This window comes from Pecten maximus, chromosome 7 (assembly GCF_902652985.1).
Source record: "Pecten maximus chromosome 7, xPecMax1.1, whole genome shotgun sequence".
Classification (NCBI taxonomy): Eukaryota; Metazoa; Mollusca; class Bivalvia; order Pectinida; family Pectinidae; genus Pecten; species Pecten maximus.
The window spans coordinates 31,267,526-31,289,300 of record NC_047021.1 but is presented as its reverse complement, the minus strand read 5'-3'; the positions used below and the strand labels follow the sequence as shown (position 1 = coordinate 31,289,300).

Below are 21,775 nucleotides of genomic sequence, written 5' to 3'. Positions count from 1 at the left end.
TAGGGAAGTCCTAGATATATAGAGAAGTCCTAGCTATATGGGGAAGTCCTAGCTATATGGGGAAATCCTAGCTATATGGGGAAATCCTAGCTATATGCGGAAGTCCTAGTTATATAGGGAAGTCCTAGTTATATGGGGAAGTCCTAGTTATATGGGGAAGTCCTAGTTATATAGGGAAGTCCTAGTTATATAGAGAAGTCCTAGTTATATAGGGAAGTCCTAGTTATATAGGGAAGTCCTAGTTATATAGGGAAGTCCTAGTTATATAGAGAAGTCCTAGTTATATGGGGAAGTCCTAGTTATATGGGGAAGTCCTAGTTATATAGGAAAGTCCTAGTTATATAGAGAAGTCCTAGTTATATAGGGAAGTCTTAGTTATATAGGGAAGTCCTAGTTATATAGGGAAGTCCTAGTTATATAGAGAAGTCCTAGTTATATGGGGCAGTCCTAGTTATATAGGGAAGTCCTAGTTATATAGGGAAGTCCTAGTTATATAGGGAAGTCCTAGTTATATAGGGAAGTCCTAGTTATATAGGGAAGTCCTAGATATATAGAGAAGTCCTAGCTATATGGGGAAGTCCTAGTTATATAGAGAAGTCCTAGTTATATGGGGAAGTCCTAGTTATATAGGGAAGTCCTAGTTATATCGGGAAGTCCTAGTTATATAGGGCAGTCCTAGATATATAGGGAAGTCCTAGATATATAGAGAAGTCCTAGTTATATAGGGAAGTCCTAGTTATATGGGGAAATCCTAGCTATATGGGGAAATCCTAGCTATATGCGGAAGTCTTAGATATATGGGGAAGTCCTAGATATATATGGAAGTCCTAGCTATATGGGGAAGTCCTAGATATATAGAGAAGTCCTAGATATATAGAGAAATCCTAGATATATGGGGAAGTCCTAGCTATATGGGGAAATCCTAGCTATATGGGGAAATCCTAGCTATATGCGGAAGTCTTAGATATATGGGGAAGTCCTAGATATATATGGAAGTCCTAGCTATATGGGGAAGTCCTAGTTATATGGGGAAGTCCTAGATATATGGGGTAGTCTTAGATATATGGGGAAGTCCTAGCTATATGGTAAAGTCCTAGCTATATAGGGAAGTCCTAGCTATATGGGGAAGTCTTAGATATATGGGGCAGTCCTAGCTTTATGGGGAAGTCCTAGCTATATGGGGCAGTCCTAGTTATATGGGGAAGTCCTAGCTATATGGGACAGTCCTAGTTATACGGGGAAGTCCTAGCTATACGGGGAAGTCCTAGTTATATGGGGCAGTCCTAGCTATATGGGGAAGTCCTAGCTATATGGGGAAGTCCTAGATATATGGGGAAGTCCTAGATATATGGGGAAATCCTAGATATACGGGGAAGTCCTTGATATACGGGGAAGGCCTAGCTATATGGGGAAGTCCTAGATATATGGGGAAGTCCTAGCTATATGGGGAAGTCCTAGATATATGGGGAAGTCTTAGATATACGGGGAAGTCCTAGTTATATGGGGAAGTCTTAGATATATGGGGAAGAGTATCAAGAAGACACGAAGGAAAACAAAAGACAGTAAGGGCAGTGAAGGAAGAATTGTTTGTTTACTGGGTTTATCGCCCCGTTAACAGCCTGGGTTGAGACGGGGTCTCCTTGTAGTAGTTGGTGACTACCTCACTGAACAACATACGGCAGGCCCGCCGCATGCTCATGCTATCCAGAGCAATAATGGTAAAGTGTCTTGCCCAATGACACAACGAGGACAATACAGAGCGTCCCGTTTCTCACCTTCCCAGGAAACGGGTACAGCATCGTACCGATCACCACGGATCCTTACCCGGGGTTATATTATGTGGTTCGGGCCCTAACCGAATGAGCCATCACGGCCCCGATCAGTCAAGGAAGAAAGCCAAAGGACACTAGTTAAGATAGGTGTACCATTTATTTTTCATATGATCTTAATTCGCACACGTGGTTCCATGGATTGATAGATTTTCGGCCCATTCGGGAGGCCCCGCCCCGTATTCTTTAGACTAAAACGCTGTTCCGTAACGACATCGGCCGGTGTTCATGCTATCAAGGATTTGTTATTACTGAAGATTTTACATTAGAAATTAAGGAAAATGTTGGTTGATAGGTATTATTTCCATTTTAGCTTCCAAGTTCCGTTTCGAACTTGAAAACACGGGACATGGTACACGTTAACTGAATGACCCCCGCACTACCTGTAACGGACCGAAGACATTAGCTATTAGACTCGTTTACACACGGGCGTGACAACAAAAATTAGTAAGGAGAGACCCGATACCATTCATTGTAGGGGGTCATCAATAGTTGTGTCACTTATACTTGAATTAAACACTTCACACCTCTTAACAGACATATCAGTTAATCTATTTACCTTCAACTTTAAATACCTATCAATTTAAGAGTTCAAACGTCTGGCTTTGACCGTTTGACTTCATAGTATCATTTCGCTCCAATTCATATCCCCAGGGCTAGTTTTTATTCTTTTTGAAATCCAATTTAATTTATAGAGAGATTGTGTGTAGGAAACAAAGAAGAACCAAAGAGTTTTGTTGAATGTTATTACCGTTTGTCAAACCAGAACGGCCCATCTCCTTAACAAACAATTACGTGGAGTATCCAATTTCTTTAGTCAGTTGAAAACAAATTTATATAAACACGACATAGAAAGCGTCACCCTTCCCCGCCGAACTGTCAAATTCACCTATATCTTTATACCGGGTCAAACAAGGACACTTGGTATACTGAAGTAGTCCAGGAAATGTTCCAACACTAAACTATTAAGAATGCATAATGAAAATATAACTTCACACAAGTGTGTTTCTATTACTTTGTCGGATTAACGAGGCCTGATTGATGTGTTGTGAGTCTCGTATTGAAGGAGGTACTCAATTATGTTCTTTTTAAGTCCTACTATTCTCTGACTGGTCTCGTTTGGTTAGTTTAAAACAAGACAAGCGGCTTTTGCAAATGGACAAAATCTGTGAAAGAGCAGTGATCCAATATTTGCATAAAAAAGTTTAGCACCTAAGGATATCCATAATGATATGGTAGCAACACTAGGGAAGGTTGCCCCTTTATATGCTACAGTAAAAAGGTGGGTGGCGGAATTTAAGTACGGCCGACAGAGCCTTGAGGATGACCCCCACCCCGTCCTGGAAGGCCCGTCAATGTTGCAAGCCCAGAAATGGTCAATAAAGTTCATGATATTGTTATGACTGACAGACGAGTCACAGAAAGATATATAGCCAGTAGTTGGCATTTCACAGGAAAGAGTACATATCATTCTGACAGTTGATCAGAAGCACACCATGCGCACTTTATCGCGTCCTAATCTTGACCTTTTTGAGGAAGATCCTGCCAACTTTCTTCAGAGATTTGTCACTATGGATGAAACATGGGTCCATCATTTTACCCCAGAGGCCAAACAACAATAGAAACAATGGAAGCACCCTGGCTCTCCCCCACCAAAGAAGGCAAATACTGTTCCATCAGCTGGGAAGGTTATGGCTTCGGTTTTCTGGGATGCAGATGGTACTCTGCTGATAGATGATCTCCAAAAAGGGACAGACAATCAATGGCACATACTATTCTTCACTTCTGAGGCAGTAACGGGAAAATTTAAAACTTAAGCCCCGCGGAAAGCTCAATAAAGGTGTTATTCCATCAGAAACAATGCTCCTGTTCACAAGTCTGTCATTGCCATGGCTGTCATTCACGATTGTGGCTTTAAATTGATTGAGCATCCGCCTTATTCACCTGATCTCGCTCCATCAGACTTTCATCTATTTCGAAAACTGAAAACAGCTATTTCAGGCACCCACTTTCAGTCCGACGATGACGTCATACATGCAGTGGATAACTTTCTGAACAGCCAAAAAAGGAGTTTTATAAAAGTGGCATTGAGGCCCTTAAACACCGCTGGCAAAAGTGTATAGATACTGAAGGGAGTTATGTTGAAAAATAATACAATACGTCCGGCAAAATTCAAATCCCTCGATATGAGTCTCACAACATATCAATCAGCCCTCGTATACCCTTTCAATCCCCAAAAGGCGACGTCCTACGGTTTGAGCAAATCTGTATTCACTCTTGATTATGAGGCATGTGGATTTTCGGAAACGCCTTTTAAAATCATGAAAAGATAATACACAGATAACAGAAATGATGATGCAGTAGGTTTTCTACCGACATATGTAGTTTATTTTCGTTAATTCTTTGCCAAGTTGGGTTATTTATAATTTTAAAAGTTCTGACCAGAGAATCTTAGTCAATTGTCATACGAAGAATCGCTCACATGTTCTTTTGCAGATAATGAAGTGAAGACATTGGTGGAAGATTGATGTAGATGCGGAAATTTTGTTATGTATGGATAGATAGATTTGTAGATTTGACCCCCGTGACCCATGTAAGTCATTGCCATTCATTTGATCGAACCTATAAGCACTTCATCCCAGCATGCTACAGGCCCGATATCATAATTCCTGGGTCTCTTGGTTATGTTCATAGATTTCAGCAAAAACTTGTCATGTGACCTTGAAAGTAGGTCAAAGTTATTAATTCAAACAAACTTGAGCGATAGCCTTCATCCCAATCTAATTAAGATTATATTTGTAATTTCCACTTATCTCCTGCATCATAGAGGATCGTTGAGGAGCGGAAATTACAAGTATAATTTTAATTAATTTGTCCTTCTTCCAAGCATGCTACTGGCACAATATCACGACCCTTGACCTTTTAGTTATTTCGGAAAAAAAGAATACAACATGAATATCAATGAAATCGTAATTCTAACATTAAAATCAACCAAATGACACCAAACTATACTAGTGTTCTGGAAGGGCAAGCGTCTTCTGGCACCGCCATACAAATCTAGGTCAAATATCTTCTGACACCGCCATACAAATCTAGGTCAAATCTGTCTTCTGACACCGCCATACAAATCTAGGTCAAATCTGTCTTCTGACACCGCCATACAAATCTAGGTCAAATCAGGTGACACCCAATGGTGTCGATGGAACCACCAGATACGAGCATGGAATATGTCTAATTTCATATCTTGAATGGATGTCGACCTTTGAAACTTGCCCATGATCTTAATCGAAATCCTGTGCATTTACTTTTTTTCGACAGAGATTGATGGGAACAAATCCTTGAATATCGAATAAACAAGGACATATTAACACCGTAGGTTGCAGAAGCAGTGATACAACTAACTAGAAATGGAAAATTATCATTTGGGAAATCAAAATCATCATGCTTATCATACATATCAGTTAAAGCTGTCCTTCCTGGTTACGGTGTAAGAAAAGATCGTGGTTAGTGGCTGATGTTGGAGCATTTTCAGTGTCCTTGATATCAAGTTGTTAAGGGCATGTCCGATCGACATGGTAATATTTTTTTCTTTAAAGACAAAACATCTTCAAAGTATTTGAAGGCTGAAAGTACTGTGTAAGGCTTCTAGCCTCTTCTGATACATTTGTAAGTTCTGCACTATAATCAGTCTCGTATGAAAACAAGTCGGCCAAGAGAGGGGCACAGTTCCTTAGATGGACAGCCAATTATCTGTTGGAAGATCTTGCCACCAAACTCAACAAAGATGTTGGCCAGACATTCGATAATTCTCGCCATTTCAGACTCTATATTTCCTCTGGACCTTATTCATCATGTTTAATGAATTAAGCTTTAATGTAGTTCATAACCATGTAATTGTAGCCTAAAGAAAGCTCTTATTATAAGAGAACACAGGCCGTTCATTAAGTGTAAAATGGGGAATGTTTTGATAAAAGATACGTTTTTAATTGGTATAAATTGAAGAGAGTACAGCCCAATATCATGAACTTTGGCTACTTGGTTATTTAGGAAAAGATGTGAAAAGATGTGAAAAGATATTAAAAGATGTTAAGACACTTGACCATTGTAGTAAGTTGGACCTTCATTGCAACCCTTTATAGCAGCATGCTAACGGCAAAATATCAAAACTGCATGGGTATTGAAAAGTTGTTTAAACTGAAAAGTTAACACTGAACGGAAGGACAACTAACGCCACATACCAGCACAAGATGATCTGCCCTTATGGTAGATGAGCTCCCTTTCTCAAATAATTTTCAAGTTTTAATGTTATTTTTTTAGTCACAATATAGTATACTCAAAACTTGATTCTGTATGTAGCCCCATGTGTGATCATGTGACCTGGATGTTTATATTAATAACAAACTTGTCAACAGATGTAGGCATTTCAGATTTCAAATAATGAATAACAAATTTCAAATAAAATGGCATTTTTTGTCTCTGACATCAGAAATGTATATTTCTAAGTACCATCGACTACTTCTCTGATAACTTCCTGGTCATATTTGATGAAGTTTAATGAAATAAAACATGAACACAACCATTCTGATTGGCACATATGTTTTTATCCTCTTTCATAAAATCAATATATTTACATAATATGTTCATATCAATTATCCAATTTTAAAACCTGTTCATATAGGTCACCTCTGTAATTAAAACACCTGGCAATGTCACCCACTTCTAGAAAATACCTGTCTATATAGGCAAGAACTACTAAGGAAATACCTTTATACAAAAGTCAGACATACAAAAGAAATACCTGTCTTTATCAGTCAGACTTGTCTATAAATTTCAGCCCTGATTGGGCAAAACCAGACTGCAAAGAGGAGTCTGATAAATCATTTGCTTTTAAAATTGAATTGATAGTTATTAATATACAGGTGTGCCCCTAAGGTGGTCAGTATATACAGGTACATGTCTGCCCTAAGGTGATCAGTATATACAGGCACAGGTCTGCCCTTAAGTTGGTCAGTATATACAGGTACAGGTCTGCCCCTAAGGTGGTCGGTATATACAGGTACAGGTCTGCCCCTAAGGTGGTCGGAATATACAGGTACAGGTCTGCCCCTAAGATGGTCAGTATATACAGGCATGCTCCTAAGGTGGTCAGTATATACAGGTCTTGCTGGTTATTTACCAGTGCATTTCATATTGAACACATATCAAACAAAAAGCTCTGTTTTTCCTTCATATAAATGGTACAACTGTGGACTACATCAATGCAAACATGAACCAATATATCACACTCATTGTCATAACAAAAATCAGCAGGACTTCACTTATTAATTTCCTCCAACAAAATGTTGATATAGGGGACCTGAAATTGATACACAGTGCAGTGTAAAGTCAGCAGAAACACCTGGTATATATTTTGTCAACTTGACCTTGAAATGACCTTGATGAACAAGGACATGATAGAGGTATGTTAAGTTGAAAAGGTATTAAACAAATTGAAGTTAAAGATATGTGAGGCACAGGTACTTGTTGCAATCTATTTTGTCTACAGGTTGGCCATTGCATACGTTTTTATATCCATTTAATACATGTATTACAGGATTGAACCTATAGGAAAAATTTATAGGAAAAATGTATTGTGACAAGGGCCTGTGCATCGACACATCTCGATGGAATGGTGTAAATGAGATCACCTTGGCAAGCATTTAATTCCATATCTACCTACAACAAAACTTTACACACCTACTACCTACCTTTTACCGATTTTCATGGCACAAGAACAACATGTTAGACCTTAATTTGCACATCCTGAGTGTGACCTTGACCCTGATAACTCTGTAAAATGGTACACAACAGTATTCATAACAAACTCTATACTATCTCCCAACATATTCTAACCATTTTTTTTTTTTTTATAAATCAATTTACAAACTTTTCACTTTGATTAGGAGAATAAATTTTCTTGAATGTTTAAATGTACAATAATATTGTATCTTAAAACAAAAGGCCAGTTATAGGATACCGGGTTAGAAATCTTAGAATACATCATCCTGAAAATACTCTACAGAAATAGTTTGGTTTGGTTTGGTTTATTTTGTTTAACGTCCTATTAACAGCTAAGGTCATTTACAGAAATAGACAATACTATCATACATGTAACAATGTAAATTAAAATACTTTATCTGACAACATATAGTTATGTATAATTAATAATAACTTCTAAATGAATTCTACTAAAACTACAAGGAGCAAATTTCCATATACCGTATATTACAGATTTCTACTGAAATCTGAACGCACATATCCTATATATATTCTTTATCACATGTCACTATGTATCACAAAGTCTACAAATTTACGACAAACAATAAACACCAGAGTGAACAAACAAACCTGTTTAGAAGCCTGATTACACAATGCAACATCAGATGTTTTTAAATGACTTATTACCAGGATTTACGCCATATGTTACGATTGATTTCCACCTACATATAAGACCAAACTGTCATTGAACAATTTGAACATTCATCATGCATTTTTAACTAATTGTAATAAGCACACATTTATTTTTCATGAAAACAATATTTGTAAATGTGAAAAATCCATGAATATAATATTTGTAAATATGAAAAATATTACCGATGATTTATCAACGAATATAAATACAATTTAATTACATCATGACTGATTGATTTTGAGGTAAATGTACGTACAATTTGATATTAATAAAATCATTGGAACACAACTTCAGCACTCTCCTGATGTATATTAGTATGTATATCGTCATTTTCTCTGTACATTGATTGGACACACTCCACTAATGGAAACAAGACAATACCTTAAATAGAGGTATTCTTCAATTAGCTAGTAAATTAGGAAAAGCTTGTGTGAAGCTTTATCGAAAATCAGATTGTGTTACTAATACCGTCCATAACTTCGTAAAACGTTTGTTTGTTTGCTGGGTTTATCGCCTCATGAACAGCCAGGGTTACTTTGAGGCAGGATCTCCGTGTTGTAGTTGGTGACTACCTCACATAACAACATACGAGAGGCCCATCGTAAAGCAATTAGGGCAAAGTGTCTTGACCAAGCACACAACAACGACAGCACAGACCGGCCCTTTTCTCATCTGAGACTAGGTGGCCGCCCCTCTAACCAACTGAGCTACAACAGCCCCTTTTTAACTTGAAAAGATGAAACAATGTGGCTATGCACTCAAAATTTTCACACAATGAGGACAAATTTTAAATAAAACATATCATGATTTGGTGATATCTTGACACATAATGTAAAAAAAATTTTTTTTAATTTTTCATCAAGCAATTATCATATTTTAACACTTCCAAAGTTACCATACCTGGTAATTGTTTAAACATGATTATCACTACCAAAATGGATTTACATCATCACACAATTTTTTAACAATGTTTCCCACAATATGATTGCTGCCTTTCAAATAAATCTTGAACAACATTGAAACTATCACATTAAGACTGCAAATCATACACACAATATTACTTCATTTCTATACCACTTGTGAAAACATGTTTTTCATTTTTGTGTCTTTTACCGCAAAACTTCCAAAACATTTTTAACAGGTGAATCAAAATTTTGAAGATTTAAAATTTGGGTAGTATTTCTTTTAATAGAAACACTCCACTACAAGCCGCCACCTTGATTTCCTAACTAAAGTTTTTTTTTTTAAAAACCTTGTAAATGGTATCCCAGAGATGATTAAAATTCTAAAATTTATATTTTCATTTCAAACGTGCTGTGCTCAAAATAAAATAAAATGGCAAGTCTTCAGATATATTGTAATGCAGGTTTAGCACCTTACAGCACAGATATGACGTAAGACAAGTAACTACAAATTCTGTCTGTTCTACTTCACACTGGCTACAGCTAACTTTGCTGCTTCCTCAAATCCAAAAGCTGCCTTGATGGGCAGGTTACTCTCTTCCAAAATTTTTCTTCCTGCTTCTACATTTTGCCCTGTGGAAAAAAAAAGTGTGAAATATGTTTTTTTATTTACATGTATAATTGTATATAGATTATTCTTGTTTATGTAAAAACAAAATCTATTTTAAACCATTTAACTACTACACACATACTGGTGATCTTCAAATTAAAGTCCTCCCAGTGGGCCTTTAACTTAATGCTATCTGCAAACAATGAATACTGAATCATATATGTTAACCATCAGTTTGACACTTACACAAAGTAACTTGTAAACAGTACAAGTTAATCTATAAAAAAGTTGTACAGTACTTGACTGACAATAATTCCCATCCTTAGCAGAAAATTAAATAATATGTATCCCCTGCAACTCTTCTAAAGAATTCTTTTACAATATCAGTGACGTTTAAAATTCACCCAGAAACAAACCTAATAACAATTTTTTCTTCATCTTAATTACTGTAGACCATGATAAATTTTCATTCACCTGAGTAAAAGATACACATGTACAATTGAGTCTTGCTATCCAGCCAACACCAATGATTGGTGACATTTGAGTCATCGTTCTGCACTGACAGCAGTTAGAACAGCAATCACACACAATGAAGCAGACACATAAAATAATATCATGTTTCTGCTGTGTAATCTGAGAAGAGGTGCAGGCAGCATCCCTCCAACCAATCATGGTAGGGAGACAAGAACCCAATTATCAATAAGTCTTGCCTACCTTCTAGTCGCACCACCAGGGGGAGCTTCAGGTTGATTCTCTTACATGCCTTAAGGATACCAGTGGCAACAGTCGCACAGTTTACAATGCCACCAAACACGTTGACAAGAATTCCCTTGACCTGTAATTGGTAAGAAGTAAGTTTGTAAAAATAGACTAAAAGCCTTTTTATAGTGAAACTTTACTAATTTGGAAAGTGTAAACTATCGAACAGGATTTAAGATTCACAAATACAGTAAAAGGTTCAGCTAGAACTTACTGAGACCTTGTGAAAATGACAAAACATTAATGTTGATGTGTTTGTGATGCTAAAATTGAACCATAACATGACCTTCAAATTATCATCTTACCACAATAAGTTGGAAACACCAAGATGTGAATACAAATTTTAATACTTACCAGGAAACAATAAATACATGGGAATGTGAATACAAACATTTTTTACCAGGTAACAATACATACATGTACATGGGAATGTGAATACAAATGTTTTTTACCAGGATACAAACATTTTTTACCAGGTAACAATACATACATGGGAATGTGAATACAAACATTTTTTAACAGGTAACAATACATACATGGGAATGTGAATACAAACATTTTTTACCAGGTAACAATACATACATGGGAATGTGAATACAAACATTTTTTACCAGGTAACAATACATACATGGGAATGTGAATACAAACATTTTTTACCAGGTAACAATACATACATGGGAATGTGAATACAAACATTTTTTACCAGGTAACAATACATACATGGGAATGTGAATACAAACATTTTTTACCAGGTAACAATACATACATGGGAATGTGAATACAAACATTTTTTACCAGGTAACAATACATACATGGGAATGTGAATACAAACATTTTTTACCAGGATACAAACATTTTTTACCAGGTAACAATACATACATGGGAATGTGAATACAAATGTTTTTTACCAGTAACAATACATACATGGGAATGTGAATACAAACATTTTTTACCAGGTAATAATACATACATGAGAATCAGCGGTGAGGAGCTGGAAAGCATCGTAAACTTGCTGTTCTGATACACCCCCTCCTACATCCAAAAAGTTGGCTGGTTCTCCTCCGTGAAGCTTGATAATGTCCATTGTAGCCATAGCAAGACCTGCTCCATTGACTGCAAAAATAGATAAAGGGAGGTAATTCAAATATTTCCAGTTATAATTCCAGACCACTGTTCCTTCGGTATTATCATACAAAGGAACATCGCTATATGTAGACAATTTTTTAAGGCATTGATTAATATCCAACAAGAAACTAAATTCAATCTGGTTACAATATCTGATCTTACGAATGGACAAAGATCATTATCTGTTATTATACAACTGACAAAGAGAGGAAAAAAAATCATTATCTGTTATTATACAACTGACAAAGAGAGGACAAAGATCATTATCTGTTATTATACAACTGACAAAGGGTGGACAAATATCATTATCTGTTATTGTACAACTGACAAAGGTTGGACAAAGACCATTATCTGTTATTATACAACTAACAAAGGGTGGACAAAGATCATTATCTGTTATTATACAACTGACAAAGGGTGGACAAAGATCATTATCTGTTATTATACAACTGACAAAGAGAGGACAAAGATCATTATCTGTTATTATACAACCGACAAAGGGTGGACAAAGATCATTATCTGTTATTATACAACTGACAGAGAGTGGACAAAGATCATTATCTGTTATTATACAACTGACAGAGAGTGGACAAAGATCATTATCTGTTATTATACAACCGACAAAGAGAGGACAAAGATCATTATCTGTTATTATACAACTGACAAAGGGTGGACAAAGATCATTATCTGTTATTATACAACTGACAAAGGGTGGACAAAGATCATTATCTGTTATTATACAACTGACAAAGGGTGGACAAAGATCATTATCTGTTATTATACAACTGACAGAGAGTGGACAAAGATCATTATCTGTTATTATACAACTGACAAAGAGAGGACAAAGATCATTATCTGTTATTATACAACTGACAAAGGGTGGACAAAGATCATTATCTGTTATTATACAACTGACAAAGAGAGGACAAAGATCATTATCTGTTATTATACAACTGACAAAGAGAGGACAAAGATCATTATCTGTTATTATACAACCGACAAAGGGTGGACAAAGATCATTATCTGTTATTATACAACTGACAAAGAGAGGACAAAGATCATTATCTGTTATTTTACAACTGACAAAGAGAGGACAAAGATCATTATCTGTTATTATACAACTGACAAAGAGAGGACAAAGATCATTATCTGTTATTATACAACTGACAAAGAGAGGACAAAGATCATTATCTGTTATTATACAACTGACAAAGAGAGACAAAGATCATTATCTGTTATTATACAACTGACAAAGGGTGGACAAAGATCACTATCTGTTATTATACAACTGACAGAGAGTGGACAAAGATCATTATCTGTTATTATACAACTGACAAAGAGAGGACAAAGATCATTATCTGTTATTATACAACTGACAAAGGGTGGACAAAGATCATTATCTGTTATTATACAACTGACAAAGGGTGGACAAAGATCATTATCTGTTATTATACAACTGACAAAGGGTGGACAAAGATCATTATCTGTTATTATACAACTGACAAAGGGTGGACAAAGATCATTATCTGTTATTATACAACTGACAAAGAGAGGACAAAGATCATTGTCTGTTATTATACAACTGACAAAGGGTAGACAAAGATCATTATCTGTTATTATACAACTGACAAAGAGAGGACAAAGATCATTATCTGTTATTATACAACTGACAAAGGGTGGACAAAGATCATTATCTGTTATAATACAACTGACAAAGGGTGGACAAAGATCATTATCTGTTATTATACAACTGATAAAGGGTGGACAAAGATCATTATCTGTTATTATACAACTGACAAAGGGTGGACAAAGATCATTATCTGTTATTATACAACTGACAAAGAGAGGACAAAGATCATTGTCTGTTATTATACAACTGACAAAGGGTAGACAAAGATCATTATCTGTTATTATACAACTGACAAAGAGAGGACAAAGATCATTATCTGTTATTATACAACTGACAAAGGGTGGACAAAGATCATTATCTGTTATTATACAACTGACAAAGGGTGGACAAAGATCATTATCTGTTATTATACAACTGATAAAGGGTGGACAAAGATCATTATCTGTTATTATACAACTGACAAAGGGTGGACAAAGATCATTATCTGTTATTATACAACTGATAAAGGGTGGACAAAGATCATTATCTGTTATTATACAACTGACAAAGGGTGGACAAAGATCATTATCTGTTATTATACAACTGACAAAGGGTGGACAAAGATCATTATCTGTTATTATACAACTGACAAAGAGAGAACAAAGATCATTATCTGTTATTATACAACTGACAAAGGGTGGACAAAGATCATTATCTGTTATTATACAACTGACATGTTAATGCTGTCTGGTGTCTACTTCCAAATTTCCGTAGCCAAAATTCAAAGGAAAGAAAATAAAATCAAGCCATCGTTTTCGTTGCAATAAGATACAAGCTTCTCTTCCTGTTGAAATTGAATTAAAATAAAATTTGCAAGCAAATTATTTTAATGTTTAGTATAATGATAACACTTGTTATCATCATTCATTAAGTTTTAATTTAATACCTTAAGTCTGTGTAATGACTTTACCTAAACACCCTATGCTGCCTTCCAGTCCAATATAGTTTAACTTGAGTCTGTTCGCCTCAATCTCACGGGGGTCTGTTTCACTCGTGTCCTCCATATCAAATATTTCCTTCTGGCGGAATGCTGCATTGTCGTCGAAATTCAACTTAGCATCAAAGCACACAACTGAAAAGTAAGAAAGGATAGACATTATAAATTGGGGATGACTGAACAGAGAAATAAATGACTTTTTTTGTTAATCAAACATAATCACCCCTCCCTCCACCATCAACATCATTCTCAACATAGCTTAAGCTATATTTTCCCAAAAATCACTCCAAACTTTCTTAAATATATCTTTAATTGTCCTTAAAACCTTAAAAGGAAAATTGATCTGTATCCAATTATCACATTTGAAAACAAATACATATCTGCAGTCATAAACATAAAGGAGTGCCGTTTAGTAAGTACCAAATCAGTAGAAAATTTAATGCAGAACTATTTATTTAACTGAAAGCAAATTTGTCAAAGTGAAAAAAAAAACCCAATATAACGTCTTCTACCTTCATGTTAATTCAAATCATTTTTCATTTTCAATATTTCTTTAAAATATCATCCTGCGACAGCTTAATACTACAAGTTATTCAAAATTCACCTCCAACACTGAAGTTTTATTTCATACTCTGAATTATTTATGTTAAGTTATGCTCGGCATCAATCATCACTGCCAATTTACCTCGTCCATCTGGTGTCTCTCCGAACGGATTGATCTCCAGCTGTGTGGCGTCTACCTTCACAAACAGGTTATAGAGCCTGGTGATCTGAGTAGCTGCCTGAAATGTCAAATCCATTCATTAATCAGCAAATAGTTTTATTTTATTGCTTGTGTATATTCCGATGTACTGTTAAGATTGTTATTTGGGGTTCTTTTTTCTATCTTTTTTCTCTGCCTAAACCTTTTGGTAAAACCTCAAAAATAGTACCATAGAAAAAAGCCTTCAAAGAAACAGGGACATCTATCTTAAAACTGATGTGTCTGACGAGTGTGATAAAAACTGATGTGTCTGACGAGTGTGATAAAAACTGATGTGTCTGACGAGTGTGATAAAAACTGATGTGTCTGACGAGTGATAAAAACTGATGTGTCTGACGAGTGTGATAAAAACTGATGTGTCTGCAAGTGTGATAAAAACTGATGTGTCTGACGAGTGTGATAAAAACTGATGTGTCTGACGAGTGTGATAAAAACTGATGTGTCTGACGAGTGATAAAAACTGATGTGTCTGACGAGTGATAAAAACTGATGTGTCTGACGAGTGTGATAAAAACTGATGTGTCTGACGAGTGTGATAAAAACTGATGTGTCTGACGAGTGTGATAAAAACTGATGTGTCTGACGAGTGTGATAAAAACCGATGTGTCTGACGAGTGTGATAAAAACCGATGTGTCTGACGAGTGTGATAAAAACTGATGTGTCTGACGAGTGTGATAAAAACTGATGTGTCTGACGAGTGTGATAAAAACTGATGTGTCTGACGAGTGTGATAAAAACTGATGTGTCTGACGAGTGTGATAGAAACTGATGTGTCTGACGAGTGTGATAAGAACTGATGTGTCTGACGAGTGTGATAAGAACTGATGTGTCTGACGAGTGTGATAAGAACTGATGTGTCTGACGAGTGTGATAAAAACTGATGTGTCTGACGAGTGTGATAAAAACTGATGTGTCTGACGAGTGTGATAAAAACTGATGTGTCTGACGAGTGTGATGGAAACTGATGTGTCTGACGAGTGTGATAAAAACTGATGTGTCTGACGAGTGTGATAAAAACTGATGTGTCTGACGAGTGTGATAAAAACTGATGTTTCTGACGAGTGTGATAAAAACTGATGTCTGACGAGTGTGATAAAAACTGATGTGTCTGACGAGTGTGATAGAAACTGATGTGTCTGACGAGTGTGATAAAAACTGATGTGTCTGACGAGTGTGATAAAAACTGATGTGTCTGACGAGTGTGATAAAAACTGATGTGTCTGACGAGTGTGATAAAAACTGATGTGTCTGACGAGTGTGATAAAAACTGATGTGTCTGACGAGTGTGATAAAAACTGATGTGTCTGACGAGTGTGATAAAAACTGATGTGTCTGACGAGTGTGATAAAAACTGATGTGTCTGACGAGTGTGATAAAAACTGATGTGTCTGACGAGTGTGATAAAAACTGATGTGTCTGACGAGTGTGATAAAAACTGATGTGTCTGACGAGTGTGATAAAAACTGATGTGTCTGACGAGTGTGATAAAAACTGATGTGTCTGACGAGTGTGATAAAAACTGATGTGTCTGACGAGTGTGATAAAAACTGATGTGTCTGACGAGTGTGATAAAAACTGATGTGTCTGACGAGTGTGATAAAAACTGCACGTTTATCATCATAGTTTTCAATTCAATAAATTTTAAGATGAAATGGGCTTTATTTGACATTACAATACCTCTTGTAGATGTTCTCCAGTAAAGTCTAACTTCTCGGCCATCCTGAAGGCCTGTTCCTCTGTGATACCAGTTACAATGTCCACAGCCTCCTAATTATAGAACAGATTTCATTAAACACACCATAATTTTATCAGGCCAACACAAACATTTTTACTCAAAGTATCAAAGCTTATCAATAGACAATGGCCAAAGTAACATTTGATTGTAAAATATTATATCTGCAGAAGATGTGTAAAGAACAGCTCACTTTGATTCATTGAACCATTTCAATTCATTGAACCAGATTTTGTAATTATGTGTAATATTGAAACGTCATTTAAACTGTTTTTTGACTGTACCTTGATAATGGAGTCCGGATCTCTTTCAGCTGTTTCCTCAATATCCACACCGCCATGTTTGCTGCCGACCATGACAGGACCGTTGAACCCTCGGTCCATAACGATGGCAAAATATGTCTCCTTGGCGATATCCAGAGCCTCTGCTACCATAACCTAGACAACACAGACCATAACCTAGACAACACAGACCATAACCTAGACAACACAGACCATAACCTAGACAACACAGACCATAACCTAGACAACACAGACCATAACCTAGACAACACAGACCATAACCTAGACAACACAGACCAGAGATTTTTGTAAGTCTCCATGTTTATACCAGATAGTTCAGTGTACAATTTGGTCAGGTGCTACAGTGAGTCAAAAGCACCAACACAACCAGGTGAATAATGCAAAAAGGTATGTGGTCATCTGCCCAACCAGGAAGTCTGGTTTTATTCCACAGTAAGATCACATATGGACTATCATAAGGGCAAACAACGGCGACCCATACAAGTTGATGATAACATCATTGTGTACATGTGAACATCATCAAATAAGCAAAAAGGTTAACAGTTAATAATTTCATCAGATCAAATTTCTTGGCATTATTTTTGAAGCAAATGTCAGAGTGGGTTTTACATTTTGCACAAAGGCAATCAACAGTTTTAACTTACCAGCCATGGGCATATTACTGGATAATTATGGTTACTTTAAACAGAATATTTGTTGTATTTATATTTTAAACATTTTCTCCAGACCATAAATGAAAAAAATTGTATAAACTCTCTAATATCATATGCACTTTTAACTAAATGTAGAAAAATATTACATCAAGGGGAGAAAACATCTGGCTCAGTTGTTTATATCTGTACTAAAGTGTCTATTTCAAACCCTACCTGGTTGACCTTGACCCCATCAGCAGATGTCTGTTTCGTCGTCAGTTTGTAACCAAGCATGTTTTCAACAATCCCTTCTACTTTGGATGGACTGAAAAAAAAAAGTAATTTTCTGTAATATTTTATATGGCGTCTACACAGATTTTTTTTTATTATTATCATTTCTAATACATGTACTATATTTTAAATAAATGTAAAATAAATGTTCATCTTTCTTAATGGGAGCCATGTAAAAAGTCTGTCTATGGAAGAAACATCCATCCATAGAAGCTGAAGAAGCATTGACATTTAAAGACAATTTTACCAGTATTAAAGACAAAAATGTTTACACAATATCACAACTTCGGCAGTTTCTGTTTTAGCATAATATTTTTATGGAGATAAGATCTAGATTACTTAACTATTAAATTCTCATATCAGACTAATTTAGTTTCAGAAGAAATGTAAATAAGTAAATTCTGGATTTCATTTCTCAAGAAATAAAAAATATGATGATAACAGATATTTCCTATAGTGTAACTAAAGCCTTACTCTTTAGTTAAATGGACGCCTCCCTTGAAGCCGTTAGAAAAAGTTCCTTTGCCTCGTCCACCCGCAAGAATTTGAGCTTTAATCACATATTCATCAACCTCTGAAATAGGAATAAGTGAAATTACGGCAAATTTACCAATAAAACTTTAGCTAAATAGATTTAAGACTCAAACTCCGGGTCAGTGACCATCACATAGAAGTAATATTTCATGGTAGACTTGACACTTGATACTAGAAATATGTAAATGAACTGTGAACTTTCTAACACTTACTCTTGACCTTTGTAACAGGTCACTTCTCTTCTATGAAGTAATACTGTGTTAATAGGATAAACACTGCTTCCTATCACTACATTCTTTACCAACATCAATCAAAATTTCCTGTTTTCTTTCTGGAATTGGATTTTTTTCTCTTTGAATGTTCAATTTGAAAATTAAGGCAAATTCTACAGGAAAGAACAGAGTATAAAGCCACAAACATGTCTCCTAGAGCATGCAATTTTTTATTTATCAACATCAATGTATAAATTATACACTAACCAGGTAATAAGCTATCTAATGTCTACTACGTATACAGTTCCCTATAAATGCTGATTCATTCTTTGTACTGTAATACGCGGCTAGCCTACTCCCTACAATGTACTCTGAGTCAAAGTTTTTTTTATGCTGACCAGCTGGACTTAATACAAGATAAATATGATAAGCAACACAATAGAACTTGGAGCATTTTATATACACAAATTTATCCAATCAGAATAGAAAGTGATACCTACTTAGCCTTTCTGAAGCCTCTTTAGCTTCATCTGGATTATTGACCATTACAAATTTTTGTACCGAGACCCCTCCGTCTGCCATTAACTTCTTGCTTTGGTATTCCTGTAGATTGAGATCTCGCGAGGGTATGGTAACTACAGCTGCCTGTAAATGTAAGAACAGTTAAATAAAATATATAAACCAAAATATCATCCTAACATTGTAGTTACAGGCAAATGGCAACACAGCTGTCAAACTTCAATATCCAGACAAGATTTTGAGGTCAAAAGAACTAGTGTGCATCCTGTCAGAGAAACCAGAGTTAGTGAACCAAAGTGTATCCTGTCACAGCGGCCAGAGTTAGTGAGCCAAGGTGTATCCTGGCAGAGTGCACGTGGCCAGGGTTAGTGAACCAAGGTGTATCCTGGCAGAGTGGCCAGGGTTAGTGAACCGAGGTGTATCCTGACAGAACGGCCAGAGTTAGTGAACCGAGGTGTATCCTAGCAGAGCGGCCAGGGTTAGTGAACTAAGGTGTATCCTGGCAGGGCGGCAAGGGTTAGTGAACCAATATGTATCCTGGCAGAGTATCCAGGGTTAGTGAACCGAGGTGTATCCTGGCAGGGTGTCCAGGGTTAGTGAACTAAGGTGTATCCTGGCAGGGCGGCAAGAGTTAGTGAACCGAGGTGTATCCTGACAGAGTGGCAAGGGTTAGTGGACCGAGGTGTATCCTAGCAGAGTGGCAAGGGTTAGTGAACTGAGGTGTATCCTGGCAGAGTGTCCAGGGTTAGTGAACTAAGGTGTATCCTGGCAGGGCGGCAAGGGTTAGTGGACCGAGGTGTATCCTAGCAGAGCTGCCAGGGTAAGTGAACCGAGGTGTATCCTGGCGGAGTGGCCAGGTTTAGTGAACGGAGGTGTATCCTGACAGAGTGGCAAAGGTTAGTGAACCGAGGTGTATCCTGACAGAGTGGCAAGGGTTAGTGAACAGAGGTGTATCCTAGCAGAGAAGCCAGGGTTAGTGAACCGAGGTGTATCCTGGCAGAGTGGCCAGGGTTAGTGAACCGAGGTGTATCCTGACATAGTGGCAAGGGTTAGCGAACCGAGGTGTATCCTGACAGAGTGGCAAGGGTTAGCAAACCGAGGTGTATCCTGACAGAGTGGCAAGGGTTAGTGAACCGAGGTGTATCCTGGCAGAGTGGCCAGGAGTGAACTGAGGTGTATCCTGACAGAGTGGCAAGGGTTAGTGAACCGAGGTGTATCCTGGCAGAGTTGCCAGGGTTAGTGAACCGAGGTGTATCCTGACAGAGTGGCAAGGGTTAGTGAACCGAGGTGTATCCTAGCAGAGTGGCCAGGGTTAGTGAACAGAGGTGTATCCTGGCAGAGTATCCAGGGTTAGTGAACCGAGGTGTATCCTGGCAGGGCGGCCAGTGTTATATGTTAGTGAACAGAGGTGTATCCTGGCAGAGTGGCCAGGGTTAGTGAATGGAGGTGTATCCTGACAGAGTGGCAAGGGTTAGTGAACGGAGGTGTATCCTGGCAAGGTGGCCAGGGTTAGTGAACTGAGGAATATCCTGGCAGGGTGGCCACGGTTAGTGAACCGAGGGGTATCCTGACAGAGTGGCCAGGGTTAGTGAACGGAGGTGTATCCTGGCAAGGCGACCAGGGTTAGTGAACTGAGGAATATCCTGGCAGGGTGGCCAGGGTCATATGTTAGTGAACCGAGGTGTATCCTGGCAAGGCGACCAGGGTTAGTGAACAAAAGCCTAGGTATATACCCTGAGGAGGTGTATCCTAGCAAGCAGTTTAGGGATTGTGAACCTGTGTTTATCTTAACAGGTACAAAGCTAGGAACCAGTATGTATTTTGACCATGTTGCACCTTGGAAAGGGAATTATCCACTGAAAGGCTGTAATCGTAGTGGAAGGTAGGGTATTGTATAAATGGGTACTGTTTCATTCTAGCAAGGGAATAAGGAAAATGAACCAGAGCTAGCAGGTATGTCATGGGTGATAACCAGTGAGTAGAGGATCCACTCTCTTCCCTCCCTCTCATCATATAAATATAAATATTTTGTGACAACGTCAAAAAAAGTCCTTTAATTGAGAAAACGTGCAGAAGACATGACCACAAAGAAGGTGATCTGGCCTGGTGCCCTACATAGATAAGTTTTCCACTTAACAGCTGATCCATTCGGATGAGATATTACCTGTACATTAGGTATGACAAAATCCGAGGTGAACCAAGTGAAAGCTCGTTATCTAATATGAAACCATATATCGTGATTTAAATGGGAAACAATAGTCGGCGTTCATTAAAATTTATGCAAATTGTATATATTATACGATAATGTGTTGCTGCCAACCTTGCGATTCCATCTTCCTTTGCATACACATCGATACGACGCAAGTCGCATGGACGACCGCAAAATCTGCATAGGCGCAGCCATATCTAAACTCTCGCGAGAAGTTGTTACTAGCCTGATTGCCTTGACATTCTGTTCTATTGCGCATTAAAATATAGTACCAGTAAAGTCCTTTCTGTTATATATG

General features: G+C 37.1%; 1 protein-coding gene across 1 annotated transcript; it reads right to left on the bottom strand.

Moving 5' to 3' along the window:
* Positions 1 to 6,408: 6,408 nt before the first annotated feature.
* Positions 6,409 to 21,717, bottom strand: LOC117330566 (succinate--CoA ligase [GDP-forming] subunit beta, mitochondrial-like). The gene is made up of 11 exons (XM_033888975.1): positions 21,589 to 21,717; positions 19,250 to 19,394; positions 18,478 to 18,577; positions 17,947 to 18,037; positions 17,063 to 17,215; positions 16,724 to 16,813; positions 14,968 to 15,064; positions 14,256 to 14,417; positions 11,522 to 11,664; positions 10,507 to 10,627; positions 6,409 to 9,815 (listed from the first exon to the last, which is right to left on the bottom strand). The coding sequence occupies exons 1-11, from the start codon at positions 21,670 to 21,672 to the stop codon at positions 9,706 to 9,708; spliced, it is 1,296 nt and encodes a 431-aa protein (XP_033744866.1). The 5' UTR covers positions 21,673 to 21,717; the 3' UTR covers positions 6,409 to 9,705.
* Positions 21,718 to 21,775: the final 58 nt, after the last annotated feature.